The 24,683-nt window shown below is 40.5% G+C and overlaps 1 protein-coding gene across 1 annotated transcript in view; it reads right to left on the minus strand.

The window, feature by feature from the left end:
* The window catches only part of CCNY (cyclin Y), a 428,167-nt gene that overhangs the window by 99,131 nt on the left and 304,353 nt on the right, over positions 1 to 24,683 (minus strand). The window contains exon 4 of the mRNA XM_053713846.1: positions 947 to 1,047. Coding sequence (XP_053569821.1) covers positions 947 to 1,047 — 101 coding nt within the window. The remainder of the gene's footprint in view (positions 1 to 946; positions 1,048 to 24,683) is intronic.

The raw sequence follows: 24,683 nt of genomic DNA on the forward strand, positions 1-24,683 counted from the left end.
GCAGGCAGTGCATATAGCAGATCAGTTTCAGACATAAAGAGCAGGCAATGCATATAGCAGATCAGCTTCAGACATAAAGAGCAGGCAGTGCATATAGCAGATCAGCTTCAGATATAAAGAGCAGGCAGTGCATATAGCAGATCAGTTTCAGACATAAAGAGCAGGCAGTGTATATAGCAGATCAGTTTCAGACATAAAGAGCAGGCAGTGAATATGGCAGATCAGCTTCGGCAATACAGTCTCTGATTGGATGTGTTAGGTCCTCCCATTACCAAGAAAGACAAAGAATGAACCACAAGCTTGTGTACAATAAATTTGGAAGTAATGTACATTAATGCACATATAAACTGGATACATGGTGATCACTAACAAGCATTTACCTTACCTTACTAGTGTTGGCAGTGATGTTTTTAGCTCATTTGTATATATTTTTCTTTTAATCAATTTGCATGTTTTTGATGGCTGTGAGTGTACAGAAGTAAACTGGTGCACATCAGATGCCCAGATCACATGCACAAAAGGAGGTGCCAAAGTCACGCATAACATCTCTGTCGTTCCAAGCGCTAGGGTGTTATGCGCAAGTGTACTTTGTGTGCGTGTCACATAAACAGTCATGGGCATGTCTGGTTATTCTTCATACACACACTAGACTAGAGATGGGCAGACCCTGGGCACAATCGATACTCTAGTGTCCCAAGTTTATGAGACAAAAAATTAAGGGAGTTTGGAAATCTAACACATTTACTACTAACGAGCAGCATTTGCCCTCATTAGCAAAAAAACATGCAGGTGTTTAACATCTCTTAAATTTACTTTATGCCTTTTTTTCACCTAAGCTACAAAACAATTTTAAAAGAGAACAAAATACTTAAGTATGTTTACTATATGACATTACATTTTTTAAACAGCCATAACTTTACAATGAGTAGATTGCAGATAGGCCCACCATTTTATTGTATACTTGAGGTTGGGTTGGCTGACTGTGCTGTCATCTAGGAAAATAGTTGAACAGGAGCTGTACTTTCGTCTGAGCTGTCCTGGGGGATGCTAAATAACACAGAAGAGAAACAAAAGACAGTTAATATACAACAGAAATGAATCAATCCTGATAAATTATTTTATCCTCTGAACATAGATATTAAGTGCAACACTTGTTTGTGTACAGATATTTCAAATAATGTTTTAAAGGAAAATGAAGGGATATACAAGTGCAAATTTTGTGTTAAAGAATTTACTTATTCTAGTATTGCTTATAAGTGGGAACAAGATGAACACATCTGGTGAGATAATGACAAGAGGTATATATGTGCAGCCACCAATTAGCACCTAGCTCAAAGTAGTGTATTGCTGCTCTTGAGCCTACCTAAGTATGCTTTTCAGCAAATGATACCAAGCGAACAAAGTCAGTTTAATAAATAAAGAAAATGAAAAACTGCACGATCTAACTAAATCATGAAATTTGAAAATTGTAGTTCTTCCACTGCCCTCAGAGAAGCTAGAGTGCACTCTATAGAATTCTCAAATCTGACCCACTGCACAGTGATTGTTTGATGTGTGCACATTATCCCGATACAAAAACATAGAGCACTGTGGTCCTTTGGTCATAGGTTGACAAATATGGTGAACACCAAACCCCCAGCCTTCACTGGCACTGCCTAATTAATGAAAGGATGCTGATCTGAGGGCTGCTGCTGAGCACACAGAAAGAGAACTTCAAACTGTGACCTTTGAACCTTATAGCTAATGATCGCTTATCCATTGTGTGATCTGGAGAAGAGATTTCACGTGGTGTCACACTATCTTCTACCATGACTTCGCAGCTCTGCTTTTACTATTTAATACGTTTGCAATGATTTGTTATACCAGCTGCACAGTAGAAAGGTCAAAAATGAAATGTGCATGGGTGCATTTCAATGTAAAACAGAAGAATGTTTGCAATATACTACCATTAGCAAAAATGCTTCTAATACAAGTTATTACTGTTTGTCTCTGCCATACGCACATATCCTGTGAGGGCCCGTGCACAGTATTCAATCACCATGCATGCTCAGAAAGCTGGTGATTGTAAATATTTCTTTTAAATATGTAATTTGTGCCATAAAAGCCACTGCTAACCCTCTGAGAAGGTGTGGTGTTTTAATACTGGTGCACGTGCCCTCAAAGGATATGTGCGCATGCTGCATGAAAAACAGTTATAACTTTAATTATAAGAAGTATATTGCAAACATGCTTCTATTTCAAATTGAAATGCACCCATGCACATTTCATTTCTGTCCTTTCTATCCCTTTAAGAGATGAACATAAGGTGAAATGTGCATCCATGTAGGAGCTAAAACATAATAATTAACAGAGCATTCAAGTTTTTATTTTTTAAATTGTTACATCTAAAAGATGCCACTTTGTAATTTATTACAGTTATTAGGTTGTTGTTTTTTTTGTTTGTTTTTAAAATAAAAAAAAAAACAGACACACGTGGTACTTGTCACAGTTCTCCAATAGAGCTTTGAAAGGTTAAACACACAAATAATATTGCACTTAGCAGGCACAATGTTGAGCCAATCAGAAGCAGCATATGCACCTAGCTGCCAATCACCAACGCTGTCTTGCTTATGACCAGCTTGGGAAAGGCAAACTGTGTTAAGTCCCCTTTCAGGTGGTCAAAGGTCCAGAAAATAGTAAAAAATTATAATTTAACTCCCTCCCATCTCCCCCCCCCCACCAAAGGCCTTTACCTCAATGCATTTACAGTCCATGTGCACCACTGCTCGTACATTCTCAGTATGGCTCTGCTGAAAGCGCAATGTCTCAGCTATGCACTACAAATGCAGCAAGTTGATCAAGAATACATCAGGGAATAGTGAAACTTGCACTCAGAAAGCCTAACTCTTCCCCTCCAGAGAGGATCAACAAGCTGTGCATGTGAAAAACTTGATAAACAGACAGCTGTGCACATGATAAACATGTACCTAACTCAAACCATCATGTACATTGTGCAGTGTGCTACTTTTTATTATACAAGCTTTGTTCGAAAAAATGGTAGCATTAAACACAAACAAGTCTGACACTTATACAACAGATGATCTCATAGAAGTATCTAAGGAAACATGAAAACAAGCTGGGTATCTGCACACAGTGAAACAGAAAATAAAGTTTAACCTGTGAACAAGCGTAGAGCGTTACTTTAAAGGGACATTAAACACGAAATAAATGCTAGATATGATGCATTTAAAGAAACGATTAGTCTGAGACTAACATGTAGATGTATTTTTTAAAGTTTCAATAGCTGTTTAAATATTGACAAAATAAGTGTAAAGTTCTGCTCTTTTCTAACAGGAACTGAAATGCTCACAATTTCATAATGGAATCACAGGAAAAGGGGACACAATAAATAATGAAAGTATACTGTAGAGTTGTTTTTTTACATATACAATTTATCATTTTATATTACCATCTCAAAGTGTTTAATGTCAATTTAATTGTAGATTTTTGAAAGGACTGAAGTACTAGTAGAGGAAAGGCCCATGACTGGAACACAAAATGGGTGGAGTGCTACTGGGGCCTAGCAAAATTCATCAGGTGAGTCAATGACAAGAGGCATGTGTGCAGTCACCAATCACCAACTAGCTCCCATTAGTATATTACTGCTCCTGAGCCTACCTAGGTATTAATTTCAACAACCGATAGCAAGAGAGCAAAGTAAATTTTAAAATAGAAATATATTGAAAAGTCTCTTGAAATGGCATGCTCTATCTGAACCATGAACGTTACATGAGTTTAATGTTGATTTAAACACAGTTTCCAGCAAACGTTTGCAAAAAATTAATGTTCTATGGTATTAGAGTATTTTATTATCACATTATTATGTTCCTTTAAGAGCAAGGGCATTCTGGCTAGTCGGATTTGTCAAGCAATATTCTAGAGAACTGAATTCATATATTAGTAACAGATTTTTACACTCTAGCACACACAAACAGCAGATCAACACCTACTCATTAAAAAGGTATTCAATCTTCTGTCAGGCTGATAAGTCAAATTCCACCCTTTCCACATAAATCTTTTTTTATCATAGCTATGAAGTTCTTGGAAAATCAAATACCTTTCAATTGATTTTTTTTTTTAGATGAACAAAAGCCATATTAAAAGGAAAATAATGTTCCTATTTTAATCTGCAGGGAGGATGGGTTAAAAAAAACACATTTCTGTAAGTTTTAGTTTTTGTTTAAAGTGATAACTTCATCAAAAAAAGTTCATCTGAAAAGTATATTTAGTTTACTGCTTTATGATTCCTATAGTGGTTTGATGTATATTACAGTGAAAATTTTAAAGGCCTATTTCCTACTGATACTCATTGGTAGGCACTTTCTGCCAATACCCATTGGCTGACAGCTACTTCCTGATAATGCTTAGTCGATAGATACTTCCTTCTAATGCTCATTGATTAGTAGTAAGTTACCGATAAGTGAGCATTAGTAGAAAGTGCACACATTACAAAAATATACTGTATTTTAGTTTACAATTAGATTTAAAGGGACAGCAAAGATAAAATTAAACTTACATGCAGGCCTGTGCATTCAGAGGTTTCTGAAGCCCCCAAACACAGAAGGTGGTGGCTGCTCGCAGTGTTCGGCTCTTTTCAGAGACAGATTTCTGCTTGTGAAAGAGCAACACACTGAGTTCTGGATTTGCACAGATAATACTTAGTGTGTTGCTTTATTCACAAGCAGAAATCCAGCTCTGAAAAGAGCCAAACACACCCCTTTTTCCACATTCATAGGCACCCCAAACCTCAGAATGGACAGAGAATGCAATTTTAAGTGACCTTCTAATTTTATTTTATTATCTAATTTAGTTTGTTCGTTGTTGAAAAGCATACCTAGGTAGGCTTTGCAGCAGCAAGACTCTACTAGGAGGTAGCTGATGATTGGTGGCTGCACATATATGCCTCTTGTCATTGGCTTACCAGATGTGTTCAGCTAGCTCCTAGTAGTGCATTGCTGCTCCTTCAACATAGGATAGCAAGAGAATAAAGCAAATTTCATAACACTGATCGTGCTCCCTTACCATATGAAGCCAGATAACTAATCATTAAAGAGAGTGAGACAAAATAACTACCATTGAAATATATTTATGTGTATTTTATGCACACATATAGATTTCCATGTATCCTATATTATAAAAGACAAGTGTTTGTCTGAAGCCGTCATGCGCAGTAGAGACAAACACTTGGCCTTAGATTCTATTCTCGCGCACCTCGGCATAGCTGACAGCTGACAGGGAGCGCGAGGTACACAGCATACAAGCAGCTGTGAGATAGGGAGCGCGAGCTACTCAACAGCTGTGAGGTCTGCTGCGTGAGAAGCGGCAACGCGCTCCCCAGACCTCACAGCTGTTTGTGGCCGACGGGAGCGTCGCGAGGGGCGTGGCCGGGCGTCGCGAGGGGCGTGGCCGGGCGTCGCGAGGGGCGTGGCCGGGCGTCGCGAGGGGCGTGGCCGGGCGGGTGTTGCCGCGATGAGGCGTGGCCGGGCGGGGTCCCGCGAAGACAGAGCCAGAGAGGGAGCAGGAGGGGGGGGCAGAGAGCCAAAGAGAAGGGGGGGGCAGAGAGCCAAAGAGAAGGGGGGGCAGAGAGCCAAAGAGAAGGGGGGGGGGGCAGAGAGCCAAAGAGAAGGGGGGGCAGAGAGCCAAAGAGAAGGGGGGGGCAGAGAGCCAAAGAGAAGGGGGGGGCAGAGAGCCAAAGAGAAGGGGGGGCAGAGAGCCAAAGAGAAGGGGGGGGGGGGCAGAGAGCCAAAGAGAAGGGGGGGGCAGAGAGCCAAAGAGAAGGGGGGGGCAGAGAGCCAAAGAGAAGGGGGGGGGGCAGAGAGCCAAAGAGAAGGGGGGGCAGAGAGCCAAAGAGAAGGGGGGGGGGGCAGAGAGCCAAAGAGAGGGGGGGGGGGCAGAGAGCCAAAGAGAAGGGGGTGGGGCAGAGAGCCAAAGAGAAGGGGGGGGCAGAGAGCCAAAGAGAAGGGGGGGGGGCAGAGAGCCAAAGAGAAGGGGGGGGCAGAAAGCCAAAGAGAAGGGGGGGCAGAAAGCCAAAGAGAAGGGGGGGGCAGAGAGCCAAAGAGAAGGGGGGGGCAGAGAGCCAAAGAGAAGGGGGGGGCAGAGAGCCAAAGAGAAGGGGGGGGCAGAGAGCCAAAGAGAAGGGGGGGGCAGAGAGCCAAAGAGAAGGGGGGGGGGCAGAGAGCCAAAGAGAAGGGGGGGGGCAGAGAGCCAAAGAGAAGGCGGGGGGGGCAGAGAGCCAAAGAGAAGGCGGGGGGGGCAGGGAGCCAAAGAGAAGGGGGGGGCAGAGAGCCAAAGAGAAGGGGGGGGGGGCAGAGAGCCAAAGAGAAGGGGGGGGCAGAGAGCCAAAGAGAAGGGGGGGGGCAGAGAGCCAAAGAGAAGGGGGGGGGCAGAGAGCCAAAGAGAAGGGGGGGGGCAGAGAGCCAAAGAGAAGGGGGGGGCAGAGAGCCAAAGAGAATGGGGGGCAGAGAGCCAAAGAAAAGGGGGGCAGAGAGCCAAAGAGAAGGGGGGGGCAGAGAGCCAAAGAGAAGGGGGGGGGCAGAGAGCCAAAGAGAAGGGGGGGGAGAGAGAGCCAAAGAGAAGGGGGGGGAGAGAGAGCCAAAGAGAAGGGGGGGAAGAGAGCCAAAGAGAAGGGGGGGAGAGCCAAAGAGAAGGGGGGGGGAGAGCCAAAGAGGGGGGAGAGAGAGAGCCAAAGAGGAAAGAGAGCCAAAGAGGAGAGCAAAAGAGGGGAGAGAGACAAAGAGGGGGGAGAGAGAGCCAAAGAGGGGGGGGGCAGAGCCAAAGAGGGGGGGGGGAGAGCCAAAGAGGGGGGGGGAGAGCCAAAGAGGGGGGGAGAGAGCCAAAGAGGGGGGGAGAGCGCCAAAGAGGGGGGAGAGAACAAAAGAGGGGGGAGAGAGCCAAAGAGGGGAGGGGAGAGCAAAAGAGGGGGGGGGGAGAGCCAAAGAGGGGGGGGAGCCAAAGGGGAGGGGGGAGCCAAAGGGGAGGGGAGAGCCAAAGAGGGAGGAGAGAGAGCCAAAGAGGGGGGAGAGAGAGCCAAACAGGGGGGAGAGAGAGCCAAAGAGGGGGGAGAGAGAGCCAAAGGGGGGGGGGAGCCAAAGAGGGGAGAGAGAGAGCCAAAGAGGAGAGAGAGCAAAAGAGGGGAGAGAGCCAAAGAGGGGGGGGGGGAGAGCCAAAGAGGGGGGAGAGAGAGCAAAAGAAAGGATGGAGAGAGCCAAAGAGGGGAGAGAGAGAGCAAAAGAGGGGAGAGAGAGAGCAAAAGAGGGGAGAGAGAGAACAAAGGAGAGGGGAGAGAGAGAACAAAGGAGAGGGGGGAGAGAAAGCAAAAGAGAGGGGGGGAAAGAAATCAAAAGAGAGGGGGGAAGAGAGAGCAAAAGAAAGGAGGGAGAGAGCAAGGGGTGGGACAGCTGTTCTGAAAAAAATGGCCCGTGTACACGGGCTTTAGTACTAGTAAGTAGATAAAGGGCTAACCAATTATTATATATGTAAATGTATTTAGTGATTCTGTCCTAGTTACAATTTATATAGTATATAGGGAGTTAAAATAATTCTGTAACAATATTCACTAAGGGGTAAACAAAATTATTACAAAGTGTAAAATGTTGTTAAACACTTTTGAGCACTTTTGCTATGTTAAACCAGAATGAATTGTATATGGTACAATATCATTGAAAGTTATATTTACTCTTATTCATGCCCCCTATGTATGCTGTTTTTGAGCCCTTGGGGGCAGGCTCTCACATAGTTTGCTGATAGAAATAACCCCAAACACATTTATTTGTGATGATTGACAGGCCCTTCTCTCACACAATTAGTCATGCAAGAGAAGGGAGCTTAATTCGTTTTCAAGGTAATCCTGAATGATAGCATTTTTGGAGAACTATTTGGCAGCACTTTTGCAAGAATGCTTTTGAACACTAGATTGCAGCAGTGTTTGCATAATGTATAACATCGTTTAAAGCATTCTTGCAAAACTGCTGCATAATGCCAAAGGGCATGTATGGCTATTGGCTAAGAGGTGAAAACGTCACCTTATTGGAAAAAAAACATAATTTATGTTTACCTGATCTTTCATTGTGATGAGAGTCCATGATCCATTAGTCCGGGGACTTACTCTTTATATCCACCTGGAGGAGGCAAAGATTCCAAAACCCCAGGAGCCCTATAAAACCCGTACCACCTCACACATACCTCAGTCTAACATATAGTCAAGCATAGTGATGTAAGAAAAATTAATAAGAGCTATAAAAGAAGCAGGGAAAAAAGATGTGCTAAAGAAAATACTAAGCCCAAAAAACAAATGGTGGGGTATCATGGACTCTCAGTACCACAAAATAATGTATTCTTACCTGATAATTAATTTATGTTTTCTTTCATACTCCTGGGAACTAATACCCAAGCAATGAAGTCCACGAGTAATAACATAAATGGAGGGATTTAAAAAACATCCGGCTAGATTACGAGTTTTTGTCGGTAAGCAGCGCTGGTATTACAGTGAGATGTGGAGCTAAATTTTGCTCGTTAGCCCCGTACAGCTTTTTTTCTCACCAATCGGAATTAAGGTAGGAAAAATCCTATTGGCTGATGCAATCAGCCAATAGGATTGATCTTGCATTCTATTGGCTGTTCCATTCAGCCAATAGAATGTAAGCTCAATCCTATTGGCTGATTGGATCAGCCAATAGGATTGAACTTCAATCCTATTGGCTGATTGCATCAGCCAATAGGATTTTTCCTACCTTAATTCCGATTGGCTGATAAGATTCTATCAGCCAATCGGAATTGAAGGGACGCCATCTTGGATGACGTCACTTAAAGGAACCTTCATTCTTCAGTCGCCGTCGGATGGAAGAGGATGCTCCGTGTCGGATGTCTTCAAGATGGACCCACTCCACTCCGGATGGAAGAAGATAGAAGATGCCGCCTGGATGAAGCCTTCTGCCGGTCTGGATGTCCTCTTCTGGCCGGATCGGATGAAGACTTCTGCCCCTCTGGAGGTCCACTTGTGCCCGGCTGGGTAAAGACGGCTCAAGATAGGGTGATCTTCAAGGGGGTAGTGTTAGTTTTTTTTAAGGGGGGATTGGGTGGGTTTTAGAGTAGAGTTGGGTGTGTGGGTGGTGGGTTTTAATGTTGGGGGGGTATTGTATTTTTTTTTACAGGTAAAAGAGCTGATTACTTTGGGGCAATGCCCCGCAAAAGGCCCTTTTAAGGGCTATTTGTAATTTAGTATAGGGTAGGGAATTTTATTATTTTGGGCGGCTTTTTTATTTTATTAGGATGATTAGATTAGGTGTAATTAGTTTAAAAAAAATGTAATTCTTTTTTTATTTTCTGTAATTTAGTGTTTGTTTTTTTTTGTACTTTAGTTTATTTAATTTAATTGTATTTAATTGTAGTTAATTGTAGGTAATTTATTTAATTAATTTAATGATAGTGTAGTGTTAAGTGTAATTGTAATTTAGGTTCGGATTTATTTTACAGGATTTATTTTACAGGTAAATTTGTACTTATTTTAACTAGGAAGTTATTAAATAGGTATTGCATCCTTTAAGAAAGTAATTATTTTTATTATTTATGAGTGTCATATACCTTATTAGGCGTATCTTGGGCTTTCCTAGGGACCTTAATTAATTGATTCACTTCTAGTAACAGACATTATTATATTGGCTTAGTATTTAGTTAAATTAAAACGCTAATACAATTTTGAAAACTAAAACCACTAGAAACCTAAATAGCTGCACTATCAGGGTCTATATCGGCTAGATTTGGAGTTTTGTCGGTAACGACCCAAAAAACTAACGCCGGCTTTTTTCTGGCCGCACCATAAAAATAACTCTGGTATTGAGAGTCCACATAAAGGCTGCATTAGGCTCCAAAAAAGGAGCGTAGAGCATTTTTAACGCAGCTTCAACTCTCGATACCAGAGTTGCTTACGCAAGCGGCCAGCCTCAAAAACGTGCTCGTGCACGATTCTCCCATAGGAAACAATGGGGCTGTTTGAGCTGAAAAAAAACCTAACACCTGCAAAAAAGCCGCGTTCAGCTCCTAACGCAGCCCCATTGTTTGCTATGCGGAAACACTTCCTACGTCTGCACCTAACACCCTAACATGTACCCCGAGTCTAAACACCCCTAACCTTACACTTATTAACCCCTAATCTGCCGCCCCCGCTATCGCTGACCCCTGCATATTATTAACCCCTAATCTGCCGCTCCGTAAACCGCCGCTACTTACATTATCCCTATGTACCCCTAATCTGCTGCCCTAACATCGCCGACCCCTATATTATATTTATTAACCCCTAATCTGCCCCCCACAACGTCGCCTCCACCTGCCTACACTTATTAACCCCTAATCTGCCGACCGGACCTGAGCGCTACTATAATAAAGTTATTAACCCCTAATCCGCCTCACTAACCCTATAATAAATAGTATTAACCCCTAATCTGCCCTCCCTAACATCGCCGACACCTAACTTCAATTATTAACCCCTAATCTGCCGACTGGAGCTCACCGCTATTCTAATAAATGTATTAACCCCTAAAGCTAAGTCTAACCCTAACACTAACACCCCCCTAAGTTAAATATAATTTACATCTAACGAAATGAATTAACTCTTATTAAATAAATTATTCCTATTTAAAGATAAATACTTACCTGTAAAATAAATCCTAATATAGCTACAATATAAATTATAATTATATTATAGCTATTTTAGGATTTATATTTATTTTACAGGTAACTTTGTATTTATTTTAACCAGGTACAATAGCTATTAAATAGTTAAGAACTATTTAATAGCTAAAATAGTTAAAATAATTACAAAATTACCTGTAAAATAAATCCTAACCTAAGTTACAATTAAACCTAACACTACACTATCAATAAATGAATTAAATAAACTACCTACAATTACCTACAATTAACCTAACACTACACTATCAATAAATTAATTAAATACAATTCCTACAAATAAATACAATTAAATAAACTAGCTAAAGTACAAAAAATAAAAAAGAACTAAGTTACAAAAAATAAAAAAATATTTACAAACATAAGAAAAATATTACAACAATTTTAAACTAATTACACCTACTCTAAGCCCCCTAATAAAATAACAAAGCCACCCAAAATAAAAAAATGCCCTACCCTATTCTATATTACTAAAGTTCAAAGCTCTTTTACCTTACCAGCCCTGAACAGGGCCCTTTGCGGGGCATGCCCCAAAGAATTCAGCTCTTTTGCCTGTAAAAAAATAATACAATACCCCCCCCCCCAACATTACAACCCACCACCCACATACCCCTAATCTAACCCAAACCCCCCTTAAATAAACCTAACACTAAGCCCCTGAAGATCTTCCTACCTTATCTTCATCATACCAGGTTCACAGATCCGTCCTGAAGAGCTCCTCCGATGTCCTGATCCAAGCCCAAGCGGGGGGCTGAAGAGGTCCATGATCCGGCTGAAGTCTTCATCCAAGCGGGAGCTGAAGAGGTCCATGATCCGGATGAAGTCTTCATCCAAGCGGGAGCTGAAGAGATCCATGATCCGGATGAAGTCTTCTATCAACGGCATCTTCAATCTTCTTTCTTCCGGATCCATCTTGCAGTCCTCCGACGCGGAACATCCTCTTCTCCCGACGCCTACTAGCCGAATGACGGTTCCTTTAAGGGACGTCATCCAAGATGGCGTCCCTCGAATTCCGATTGGCTGATAGGATTCTATCAGCCAATCGGAATTAAGGTAGGAATACTCTGATTGGCTGATGGAATCAGCCAATCAGAATCAAGTTCAATCCGATTGGCTGATCCAATCAGCCAATCAGATTGAGCTTGCATTCTATTGGCTGTTCCGATCAGAATATATATAGAATCCTATCAGCCAATCGGAGTTAGGATTTATTTTACAGGTAATTTTGTAATTATTTTAACTAGGTAGCTATTAAATAGTTATTAACTATTTAATAGCTATTGTACCTGGTTAAAATAAATACAAAGTTACCTGTAAAATAAATATAAATCCTAAAATAGCTATAATATAATTATAATTTATATTGTAGCTATATTAGGATTTATTTTACAGGTAAGTATTTATCTTTAAATAGGAATAATTTATTTAATAAGAGTTAATTAATTTCGTTAGATGTAAATTATATTTAATTTAGGGGGGGTGTTAGTGTTAGGGTTAGACTTAGCTTTAGGGGTTAATACATTTATTAGAATAGCGGTGAGCTCCGGTCGGCAGATTAGGGGTTAATAAGTGTAGGCAGGTGGAGGCGACGTTGTGGGGGGCAGATTAGGGGTTAATAAATATAATATAGGGGTCGGCGGTGTTAGGGGCAGCAGATTAGGGGTACATAAGGATAACGTAGGTGGCGGCGCTTTGCGGTCGGCAGATTAGGGGTTAATAAGTGTAGGTAGGTGGAGGCGACGTTGTGGGGGGCAGGTTAGGGGTTAATAAATATAATACAGGGGTCGGCGGTGTTAGGGGCAGCAGATTAGGGGTACATAAGTATAACGTAGGTGGCGGTCGGCAGATTAGGGGTTAAAAAAATTTAATCGAGTTGCGGCGATGTGGGGGGACCTCGGTTTAGGGGTACATAGGTAGTTTATGGGTGTTAGTGTACTTTAGAGCACAGTAGTTAAGAGCTTTATAAACCGGCGTTAGCCCAGAAAGCTCTTAACTACTGACTTTTTTCCTGCGGCTGGAGTTTCGTCGTTAGATGTCTAACGCTCACTTCAGACACAACTCTAAATACCGGAGTTAGAAAGATCCCATTGAAAAGATAGGATACGCAGTTTACGTAAGGGGATCTGCGGTATGGAAAAGTCGCGGCTGAAAAGTGAGCGTTAGACCCTATTTTGAGTGACTCCAAATACCGGCGGTAGCCTAAAACCAGCGTTAGGAGCCTCTAACGCTGGTTTTCACGGCTAACGCCAAACTCCAAATCTAGGCCTATAGGAGGTGCGCCAATAAAATCGAAAATATGAGCGTATATATATATAGTCGATTCTCAAGCCTGTTAGTATTGGGGCATAGATAAAGACCAAACGAGATAAACTGTGAAATATTATATGGTTAATAATAATATAAAAACCTAGATAACATAAAATTGTATATATTTAATATGCCTATCAAAGTCCCAAATCAGAAGAGTGAATATAAATATAGGTATAAAAGTCCATATGAACCATAGACCAGATCCCACGACGTACAGCAGCTCTCTCCAAAAGTGGCAGGAAAAAAATGCAGTCCTAGAAGACAAAAAACGAGAGGCACTCTTGGTGCAGCAAATTCCAAACAGATGCAAATTATGAATACACAATATATACCATGTACTCACAAGTAAAGTTGCACAAGCAGTGCAATATCGTGCAGGCCGAAACTTCAGAGCCGTTCGGCTAACTCACAGTGGCTGAAGCAGATGGTATCCAGAATGAGGCTCCAATCCTGATACTCGTCACCTCTCAGGAACGCCATCAGTGCTATAGAAATCCAGCACTCGGCTGAGAGTCCAACCAGGTGTTTCACTCCAACAATACCGGAGATAATAAAGGGTCCAGAGCAAGACTTAAAATAACATACACACTTTATTAAAACATATAAAAGTGTTGCTTAGCAACGCGTTTCTCGGCTGAATGCCGTTTTGAAAACCCCTCTATTAGCAATGAGGATAATACAGATAATTCTAACTCCCTTAAGGAATACATCAGAAATGAACTGCAGAAATTTAGGGAAGAATTTAAACAAAGGACCCCTATTGGGTCAGAGATACATTTCCCAAATAGACAGTCACCTCATGTTATAAATTCAGGGAACTTCTATACCTCAGATGAGGAGGGGGAGGGCATCTCTAGTAGTGAGTTAGAGGGCGGAGCTAGCTACCCAAATAGCCCACATAGTACTAATGTACATAGGGGGTCTCCCCATAGTAAATATAGGGCAGATAGGGGGCACTCCAGCCCCAAAAATAAGGTCCCTAGGAAAGCCCAAGATACGCCTAATAAGGTATATGACACTCATAAAATAATTACTTTCTTAAAGGATGCAGTCCCTAAATTTTCCAAAAACCCACAAGGTTATCGGTATTCCCGTAAAAGTAAATACCAAAAGTGGCAAAAATACTCTCAGGATAACCAGATACCCCAAGTAAATAGTGCCCCCCAAAATATTAACGCTGAACAAGTTGAACCCCAAAGACAACCACGTCAAATAGGAACAATAGCTATGATTCTGAAGGATCCCAACGATCCAGGAATCAATACCCTGGGACATCAAAAAATCGGTCCATGGGTAAAGATAGCTTGTCCATTCAAGTGGGTCAACTCAGTACGCAAGTTAGTGAATTATGTTTGCTATTTACTAATATGAGTCAAGCTTTGATGGCTCAGAACTCTAATCATTTTCTAGGGGTACAGCCAGTGGCCAGCAGTGGGCCACAGGCACAGTCATAAATACTGCAGTATTACACGAAAGAGAGGGGAGAGATATACCAAATGAAATGATAAATGTCAATAATGATGATACTAATCATGTTCTCTCTCTACAGACCGGAAACAAACGATTTAGCTGTGATGACGAGCAACCTCAGCCTGGAAGCTCTAACAAATTTCTTCCTTTGCAAAATTCTCTTAAACTTATTTCCACAGATGCAGTGCACAGGAACCCGGCCAGCCCTATTACAGAGGGATGGACTGGTAAGAATGAAGTTTCTTCTGCATCAGGTAACATGGCGGATTCAGGTAACTCGTGGCGAAGCCCACAGATGTGTAATCATGCCAATGTTATGTGTGAAATGGTAGAAACTGCAGGGAGATATTATGTATTAGCTGAGCTCCAGGATTCAGTCTTCAACCCTATCATTTGATTAATTTATACTGGATCTCAGGCAACTATTTTATCCCACAGGTACTACACACCGTTAAATGAGCTAACACCCCACAAACCTAAAATCAAAGAATTTGATTGTTCACTAATAGGAGTTGGGGGTGACTCTTAAAACTAAGGCTGGAAAACATGGTAATAAGACACCCTGTCATTATAGTGGATCTGCCAACTGATTGTTTAAAGGGACACTGTACCCAAAATTTTTCTTTCATGATTCAGATTGAGCATGACATTTTAAGCAACTTTCTAATTTACTCCTATTATCAAATTGTCTTCATTCTCTTAGTATCTTTATTTGAAATGCAAGAATGTAAGTTTAAATGCCGGCCCATTTTTGGTGAACAACCTGGGTTGTCCTTGCTGATTGGTGGATAAATTCATCCACCAATAAAAAAGTGTTGTCCAGAGTACTGAAACCAAAAAAAGCTTAGATGCTTTCTTTTTCAAATAATGATAGCAAGAGAACGAAGAAAAATTGATAATAGGAGTAAATTAGAAAGTTGCTTAAAATGTCATGCTCAATCTGAATCACGAAAGAAAATTTTTGGGTACAGTGTCCCTTTAATAATTGGTAGTGATCTCCTCAAGCGATTAAGCACCATAATTGATTGCATAAATAATGTCATTTGGTTTACAAATAAAAAGATCTATTAATTATGAGCGGTCCGGTATATCTCGCACCCAACATAACTGTCACGTGGTGAAGAGAAACCAGATGATGCTGTGGAGACTCATTTCAGGAATGACTCTATACCTGAAATCACTATCCTACAAATAAATGATCAGACTCTAAGTGGCTCTGATGGTAATAGTTTTAAAATTTCGCCTGGAAAGATAGCAAATATTTCCTTAGACAGCGATGTATTAACCATATCTCTCCACAAGGGGATCATAAAATCCCTAAAGGGGGAGGCCACACTCAATACCTCGCAGGAATTGAGAGAGTTAAGGATGATCTATCTATCTAAGTGCATGACCTTGGTAAAACCAAATATGCTAAATTGAACTTAAAAAGGTAAGCTAGCTATATAAGCGAAAGTTTATTAGCGCAGATCGCTGAACCTAAAGTGATTAAATACCTTTCTCCCCAAGATCTCTTGGTCCATGACCTGGATGACAAGTGTGAAAGCTATAACATCACAGCTAAGTGTTTATATGTTTATATGCTGTGAATATGCAGGTGTCTGACGATGTTGTAATCCCTGCTGGGGCTGATAAATTCCTCTTATCCTTACAGGTAAAGAGAGGTCAGAAATTAAAAACTTCTGAAACACTAATTTGCCTCTCCCATAGAATGCAAAATATGGGTATAACAATGACCCATACTCCTATGGTAAATATTGGAACTATTCCAATACATGTCATTGTGCATAACATGACCCCACAGGATATAACCTTATCCAAGGGAACTACCATAGGATATGCGCTGGAATCAAGTTATTACACTTTTGGATTCTAGAATAATGTAATCGGGCTAATACCTGAAGGGTACTTAACTTAAGAACAATCCTTTGCATCTATGCCAGAGGGACTATTTACAATGCAGTCTATTTATTCCTTTAGCTCAGAGGAAGGCATCTCTAAAATTGAAGAAGCCTCTCTAGTATTTGATCAGTCGATCAAAGATCAAGAATACCCCAATACCCAGAGTCATGGGGGCAATGTAAATTATAATCAAGGGGATCTCACATCTAGATTGGAAGAAGCCTATGAGAAAGGACAGTCTGAAAACTTTCCAGGATTTCAGCAAATAGTCGAAGAGCAAATCTCCTTAGCTAATGGCTGTTCCAGTGATGATAAACGCTGACAGCTACGAGAACTCCTGATGGAGTACAAGGATATTTTCGCTAGGGATTCTTATGACTGTGGAACTACAGATTTGCACATTGCAAGAATCCAAACAGATCCCAATGTACCACCTGTCTTTGTTAAACAATACAGACTTCCGTTAGCCTCATATGAATCTCTTGCAAAAATCATAAGAAACTTGGAAGAAAGGGGTATTATCTGACAGGTGCATAGCTCTTATAACAATCCTATTCTAGGTGTTCTTAAGCCCAATGGACAATGGCATTTGTGTGCTGACTTAAGACAGCTAAACAAATGAGTGTACATGTCTGGCTGGCCTGTGCCATATATTGACCAGTGCCTAGCGCAGATGCAGGGATCCAAAATATTCACTGCCATTGATTGTGCAGGGATATTGGACCATAAAGGTATATGAGGAGGACCCGTATAAGCTTGCATTCTCGTTCCAAAAGGTCCAGTATGCATTCCAAAGACTCCTGTTTGGATACATAAATTCAGGACATTCATGCATAAGGCTATGTCTGATGCACTGGAAAGGGGGACCTTATCTTATGTTGATGATGTTCTAATCAAAAGAACAGACTTTGAAAAACACATCACAGAACTTAAACAGGTCCTCAGCCAACTTAAAAGGGCAGGTGTCAAATTATCCCTACAAAAAGCTCAATGGTGTCGCTCTCGTGTAAACTTCTTAGGACATGAAGTTACTTCTGAAGGGTTGAATCCTCAGAAGAAAAAGGTGGAAGCTATAATAAATTCTAAGAACCCAACTAACTTAAAGGAATTGAGATCATTCCTGGTAATGACAAATTATCCTTGCAAATTTATTAATAATTATGCAGAATTAGCTAAACCACTGCTACTTCTTCTAAAGAAGGATGTGAAATGGCACTGGAGTGAGACTTAAGAGACAGCCATCAAGGAGCTGAAGAGAAAACTCACTAAAGCACCTTGCTTAGCGTACCCTGAAGGGGGGTAAACCTTTCTTCTTAGGGACAGGTTACACAGATATAAGCATGAGTGCTGTTTTATACCAAAAGCATGATAATTTAAGCAAAGTCATTGCTTAGGCGAGCAAAACTCTATCCCCAGTAGAAATAAAATTTAGCGATTGCAAAAAAGCCCTCTTATCTACTGTATGGGCTCTACAAAATTTATGGAGCTCTATACAGGGCGAGAAAATTATTGTAGAAACGGCCCACCAGCCTTTGCTATATCTGCAAAGTGAGAGAAAAAGTGATGGAAATTTGTCTAATAGCCGCATAACAGCTTGGACTCTTTCCTTACAAGGCTGGCCTTTAGAAATTCACTATAAGCAAAACGAAAAGAATCCAGTCGCACAGGGGCTTGCTGAGCTCCATGACTGTACTGCTAAGGATCATGGGGAAGAGTTATAAGAAATGATTTCCTGGAGGAACAATTGCTTTCCCCATATAAAATATATAATGAGGACCATTGTGAAACATTACTTTGGGTATATGTTGATGGTTGCTCTTACCATGCCACTATTGATAATGAGCGCAGATTAGTCGCCAGCATTGGAATAACTTGGGCAAATGGATTCCCAGATATTTCTGTAGGTGTCATGTTCATTCCACCTTAACAAGCTATTCTCTTTCATTTCCCAGATCCACCTTAACAATGATGCTAACTAGTATAAATGAGCTCCGCCTACTATGCTTCAACGCTGGATTATTGAAGTGTTGCAAATACCCTTTGTCTCCAGCTCTGAAGCATTTACTGACCTAAAGTAATTTTGTTTAAAACTCTACAGGAATCTTGTCTCCGTGAGTTGTACTACTCGCAGCTGCTCTGACGCCATCAGACTCCCTCCTCCTCATCGCAGCCAGACCAGGCACAAGCTGTAACACCTTTCACTTAACCAGAGCTCACAGTAAAACTCGTTGTTACTCCTAACCATCCAGTTAAGTATTTACCTACCAGCACAGCACTGGCCACGCTCTCTCTCACACCGGACAACCGTGAGTAAAATAGTTTCCAGAGTAAGCCGTTTGCTTATTTCCTTAGTTGCCCCAACGATACTTAACCTTGTATACAGACTGTGTATATGTATGATCCTTTACTCACATCTCGTAAATACTGAAAAATCTACTACAGTAGTACACCTTATTAGTGGGTCTAGTTTACAAAAATGTATGGGCCCTTTAAGAACTTTCAACTATTATTGTGTTCATTAGATTACCTTCACAGTGCCTCCTATACTTACTGGTAAATCTATTTCTGGTATATTTATCAAGGTATTCTCTAGGCTATATAACACTCATTTGTGTTAGAACTGTTTACTGCTTGTGAACTATCTAATATATTTGAAACATCCTCACATTTAAAGAGGAATCACTATTTGGAGTTACATCTATTTTATCATATCTTGAAGGACTTATACAAGTCATTACAGTAGGTTTCAACATTGGGCCAAGATTCAGTCAAGTCGCAGAACTAACTGCTGTTCTAAAAACTATTGAGATGGCTATTGAACACGATATTCATGAATTTGTGATCATTAATGACTCAAATTACGTGCGTGACAGTTTTGTTAAATACCTGACAACGTGGAAAAGAAATGGCATACAGAAAACTAACAACAAACCAGTCCAACATGGCAAGTTGTTCTGCGATATTGATAATCTGGTGGTATCCAATGATTTAACCATACACTGGAAAAGGAAGGCAATGATCTTGCGGATTTATTAGCCAAACAAGGAGCCATAACTGGAGAACTCCTTAAAGGGTCACTCAATCAAAATTAAACTTTCATTATTCAGATAGAGCATGCCATTTTAAACAACTTTCCAATTTACTTCCATTAACAAAATGTGCACAGTCTTTTTATATTTAAACTTTTTGAGTCACCAACTCCTACTGAGCATGTGCAAGAATAAGTGTGTATGCATTTGTGAATGGCTGATGGCTGTCACATGGTACGTGTATGCATTTGTGATCGGCTGATGGCTGTCACATGGTACAGGGGGAGTAGAAAAAGACATAACTTTTAAAATTGTCAGAAAAAAAAACTAATACTCATTTGAAGTTCAGACTAAGTGATATTGCATTGTCTTGTTATCTTGCATTTGTTGATTATGCAAATCTACTGTGTTGACTGGTCCTTTAATATCGACCACTTAATGGGTGCAATTCTGGTAGAAGCCATTACCAGAAATCAGGCTAAACAACAGAGTGAGCCTAACCTGATACAATGGAGTCAGGATTCTCCTAGTGAGGACCTGATCACTATTCAAAAAGAAGACCCCATTGTAGGAATCTTCTATAAACACATAGAAAATCCTGAAAGCAACCCCATCTCAAAAGAGGACGGTATTGGCAAGGAAGATCTTATATTCTTAATGAAATCCAAATCACAATTCAAGTTACAGGATGGTTTGTTAATTAGAACCTCCAAAACTGGCATCCAGCAATGGGTGGTACCCACCAAATTCAGAGGTCTCATGCTTCAAAATGCCCATGATGCTCCACATCTCGCCATTGTGGTGCCAAATTAACGTATGAAATATTGTGTCACTACGTCTTCTGGCCGCATATGTTGAAGAATGTTCAAACCTACTGTCAAGGTTGTTTAATCTGTCCACAGTTACAACCCACTGCACCAATGCATAGAGCGCAATTGCAGAAAAGGGGGATGGTAATGCCATGGTCAGATATACAAATTGATTTTATTGGTCCAGTAACAAGGTCATCAAGGGGTAACAAATACATGTTGACAGTGACATGCCTATTCACTAAATGGGTAGAGTGCATCAGTGCACCTAACAATAGTGCTGAAACATGCGCAGCATTGCTCATCAACAACGTGTTTTCCAGATTTGGTTTACCCCAGAGAATCTAATCCAATTGGGGAACCCATTTCACTAGCAAAGTGATGGCCAAGATGTGGGAAATACTAGGGGTCAAAAGAAAGCTCCATATTGCATTTAGAGCTGCCTCAAGTGGTGGTGTATGCCATTACAACCAGTCCAATGTGAAAATCCACAACAAGTTTGTGAGTGAAATGGGTAAAGACTGGGATGTAAAATTACCTCTAGGCCTAATGGCATTAATAGCAACTCCAAGTAGTGCTACAAAGATGTCAACTTTTGAATTGATGACTGGTAGAAGAATGGTTCTACCTCAGCATCTACTGTACCGTACATCAGACCAGAACTTGTTAAATGCTGCCAATACACATCAATATGTGGAGAAGTTAAGGAAGCACCTGCAATATGTCTTTGCATTTGCACAAAAGAACTTAGAAAAGTCAGCAACTGCCACTAAAACCTATTATGCTCTCAAAACGTCCAAAAAGGAATATGAAATAAATGCTAAAGTTTATCTTTATAATTTTGGAAGAAATTTTTTCCATCATGGAAGGGTCCTTTTGTGGTTACTGACAAAATATCTTGCGTTGTCTATTATTATTATTATTATCAGGTATTTATAAAGCGCCAACAGATTACGCAGCGCTATACAAGTAATAGTAAAACATTACAAGGATGCATTACAAACACAAACAAACAAGTACAGTATTGGGGTACATTACAGTTGTAGGTGCAATAATTGAGTTATACAAAAAGAGAGGAATGCCCTGCCCTTGAGCACAATCAGAAGTAGTTCACTTTAAATACAAAGTGTCCTGCAGATAGAAAGGCTCTCAAGCTTACAATCTAAGGGAGAGGTGATAGACACGAAAGGTAAGGGAAATAAGTCTGATATAAGGCAGGGTAAACTGAGAGTGGGTGAAGTGTGTGGCAAGAAAATGAGGGTTGGGAGAGTGTAACAGAATATGGTAAAATGTCAGTACAGAGGCTGTGAGTGTGAATTTTTGTCTCTAACCTGGTTCGTTAGCGACAGCTGCACCTAATTGCTGTTAGGAGGTGTTTATATATTAGGGTAAACACCAGGGTGGGAGGTGGAGGGAGGCTTGCCTATAAAATTAGGATACCTAAAAATGATACTTTTATGGATAAATGGGTCAATATTAATCAGTTGCGAGCGTGCCATCCTAGATCCCAACTACAAGTCATAGAGGGAGAATGAAGTGTAATATCCCCAAATGTACTGAAGAAATATTGTAGTTTAAAGATGCCTATCTAATGAGCACAAGGGCTCAAAAATAACGGACTCTCTTCATTGAAGGCTGTCTATAATGCATACTGTCAACACACTCACCAAGTACCATTGACTTTAAGCCAATTCAAATACATGTGTCCTACATCTATTTAAAATTAGAAGGGGGATTTATGTAAGGATATCTGTGAGTGTTATTAAATAATATATATGAATGTATATTTTATCTACACATATATATATGATAAGACCAATAGCTCATTTTATTTGTGAAACTGTTTGTAAAACAACCCCCCTCTGGTTTGAAACACAGACTTGTAAAACAAAAGAAATAGACAGAAATTCTAAAAAGAACAAACATTGAAATCTCTAAATTGATTTAGCTCATTACTCCACATGAGGTCATAACAGGGACGTGATAATCAACCAAGCTAGCATACATCATGGGATGTTTGGAGACGACATTCTGTACATAAAGTCAGATATGCATCACTAAAGCCAGGAATATAGTAATTAGCACAAAACTGTTAATTGCCCCTGAGCCAACTAAATACACATAAGGCAGCTGAACTCATGTTTACCTACAGACATTTGGGAATGCTGTGCCTAAATCTTCATAATAATTTAAAATACACAGATCATATTAAAAACAAATATATATATATATATATATATATATATATATATATATATATATATATATATATTGATCTGAAACTGATACTATATTGGATAAATGCCTGCTGTATTAAACAAGTAGCTATACAGTCAATTTAAAATGTCCAATCTATTTCAAAATTAATAACCTACGGCTACATTTAGAGTTCTGCGGCCAAAGGGGTGCGTTAGCTACGCTGGCTTTTTTTCTCCCGCACCTTTTAAATACCGCTGGTATTTAGAGTTCACAGAAGGGCTGCGTTAGGCTCCAAAAAGGGAGCGTAGAGCATATTTACCGCCACTGCAACTCTAAATACCAGCGTTGCTTACGGACGCGGCCAGCTTCAAAAACGTGCTCGTGCACGATTCCCCCATAGGAAACAATGGGGCTGTTTGAGCTGAAAAAAAACAGCTACATTGTTTCCTATGGGGAAACACTACCTAAGTCTGCACCTAACACCCTAACATGAACCCCGAGTCTAAACACCCCTAACCTTACACTTATTAACCCCTAATCTGCCGCCCCCGCTATCGCTGACCCCTGCATATTATTATTAACCCCTAATCTGCCGCTCCGTACACCGCCGCCAGCTACGTTATCCCTATGTACCCCTAATCTGCTGCCCCTAACATCGCCGACCACTATGTTAACTTTATTAACCCCTAATCTGCCGCCCCCGCTATCGCTGACACCTGCATATTATTATTAACCCCTAATCTGCCGCTCCGTACACCGCCGCAACCTACATTATACCTATGTACCCCTAATCTGCTGCCCCTAACACCGCCGACCCCTATATTATATTTATTAACCCCTAATCTGCCCCCCACAACGTCGCCTCCACCTACCTACAATAATTAACCCCTAATCTGCCGACCGGATCTCACCGCTACTATAATAAATGTATTAACCCCTAAAGCTAAGTCTAACTCTAACCCTAACACCCCCCTAAGTTAAATATAATTTTATTCTAACGAAATAAATTAACTCTTATTAAATAAATTATTCCTATTTAAAGCTAAATACTTACCTGTAAAATAAACCCTAATATAGCTACAATATAAATTATAATTATATTGTAGCTATTTTAGGATTAATATTTATTTTACAGGCAACTTGGTATTTATTTTAACCAGGTACAATAGCTATTAAATAGTTAATAACTATTTAATAGCTACCTAGTTAAAATAATTACAAAATTACCTGTAAAATAAATCCTAACCTAAGTTACAATTAAACCTAACACTACACTATCAATAAATTAATTAAATAAAATACCTACAATTACCTACAATTAAACCTAACACTACACTATCAATAAATTAATTAAATACAATACCTACAAATAAATACAATGAAATAAAGTACAAAACTAAAGTACAAAAAATAAAAAAGAACTAAGTTACAAAAAATAAAAAAATATTTACAAACATTAGAAAAATATTACAACAATTTTAAACTAATTACACCTACTCTAAGCCCCCTAATAAAATAACAAAGCCCCCCAAAATAAAAAAAATGCCCTACCCTATTCTAAATTTAAAAAGTTCAAAGCTCTTTTACCTTACCAGCCCTGAAAAGGGCCATTTGCGGGGCATGCCCCAAAGAATTCAGCTCTTTTGCCTGGAAAAAAAAACCATACAATACCCCCCCCAACATTACAACCCACCACCCACATACCCCTAATCTAACCCAAACCCCCCTTAAATAAACCTAACACTAAGCCCCTGAAGATCTCCCTACCTTGTCTTCACCACACCGGGTCCCGATCTGTCCAGAAGAGCCTCCGAAATCTTCATCCAAGCCCAAGCAGGGGCTGAAGAGTGACGTCCATCCTCCGGCTGAAGTCTGGATCCAAGCGGCAAATGAAGAAGTCCATCTTCGGGAAGAAATCTTCATCCTATCCGGGCAGAAGAGGACATCCGGACCGGCAAACATCTTCATCCAAGCCGCATCTTCTATGTTGTTCCATCGGATGACGAGCGGCTGATCTTGAAGACCTCCGGCGCGGATCCATCCTCTTCGTTCGACGTCCAACTGAAGAATGAAGGTTCCTTTAAGGGACGTCATCCAAGATTAAGGTAGGAAAATTCTGATTGGCTGATGGAATCAGCCAATCAGATTCAAGTTCAATTTGGATCAGCCAATCAGATTGAGCTCGCATTCTATTGGCTGATCGGAACAGCCAATAGAATGCAAGCTCAATCTGATTGGCTGA

This window comes from Bombina bombina, chromosome 5 (assembly GCF_027579735.1).
Source record: "Bombina bombina isolate aBomBom1 chromosome 5, aBomBom1.pri, whole genome shotgun sequence".
In the NCBI taxonomy this organism is placed as follows: Eukaryota; Metazoa; Chordata; class Amphibia; order Anura; family Bombinatoridae; genus Bombina; species Bombina bombina.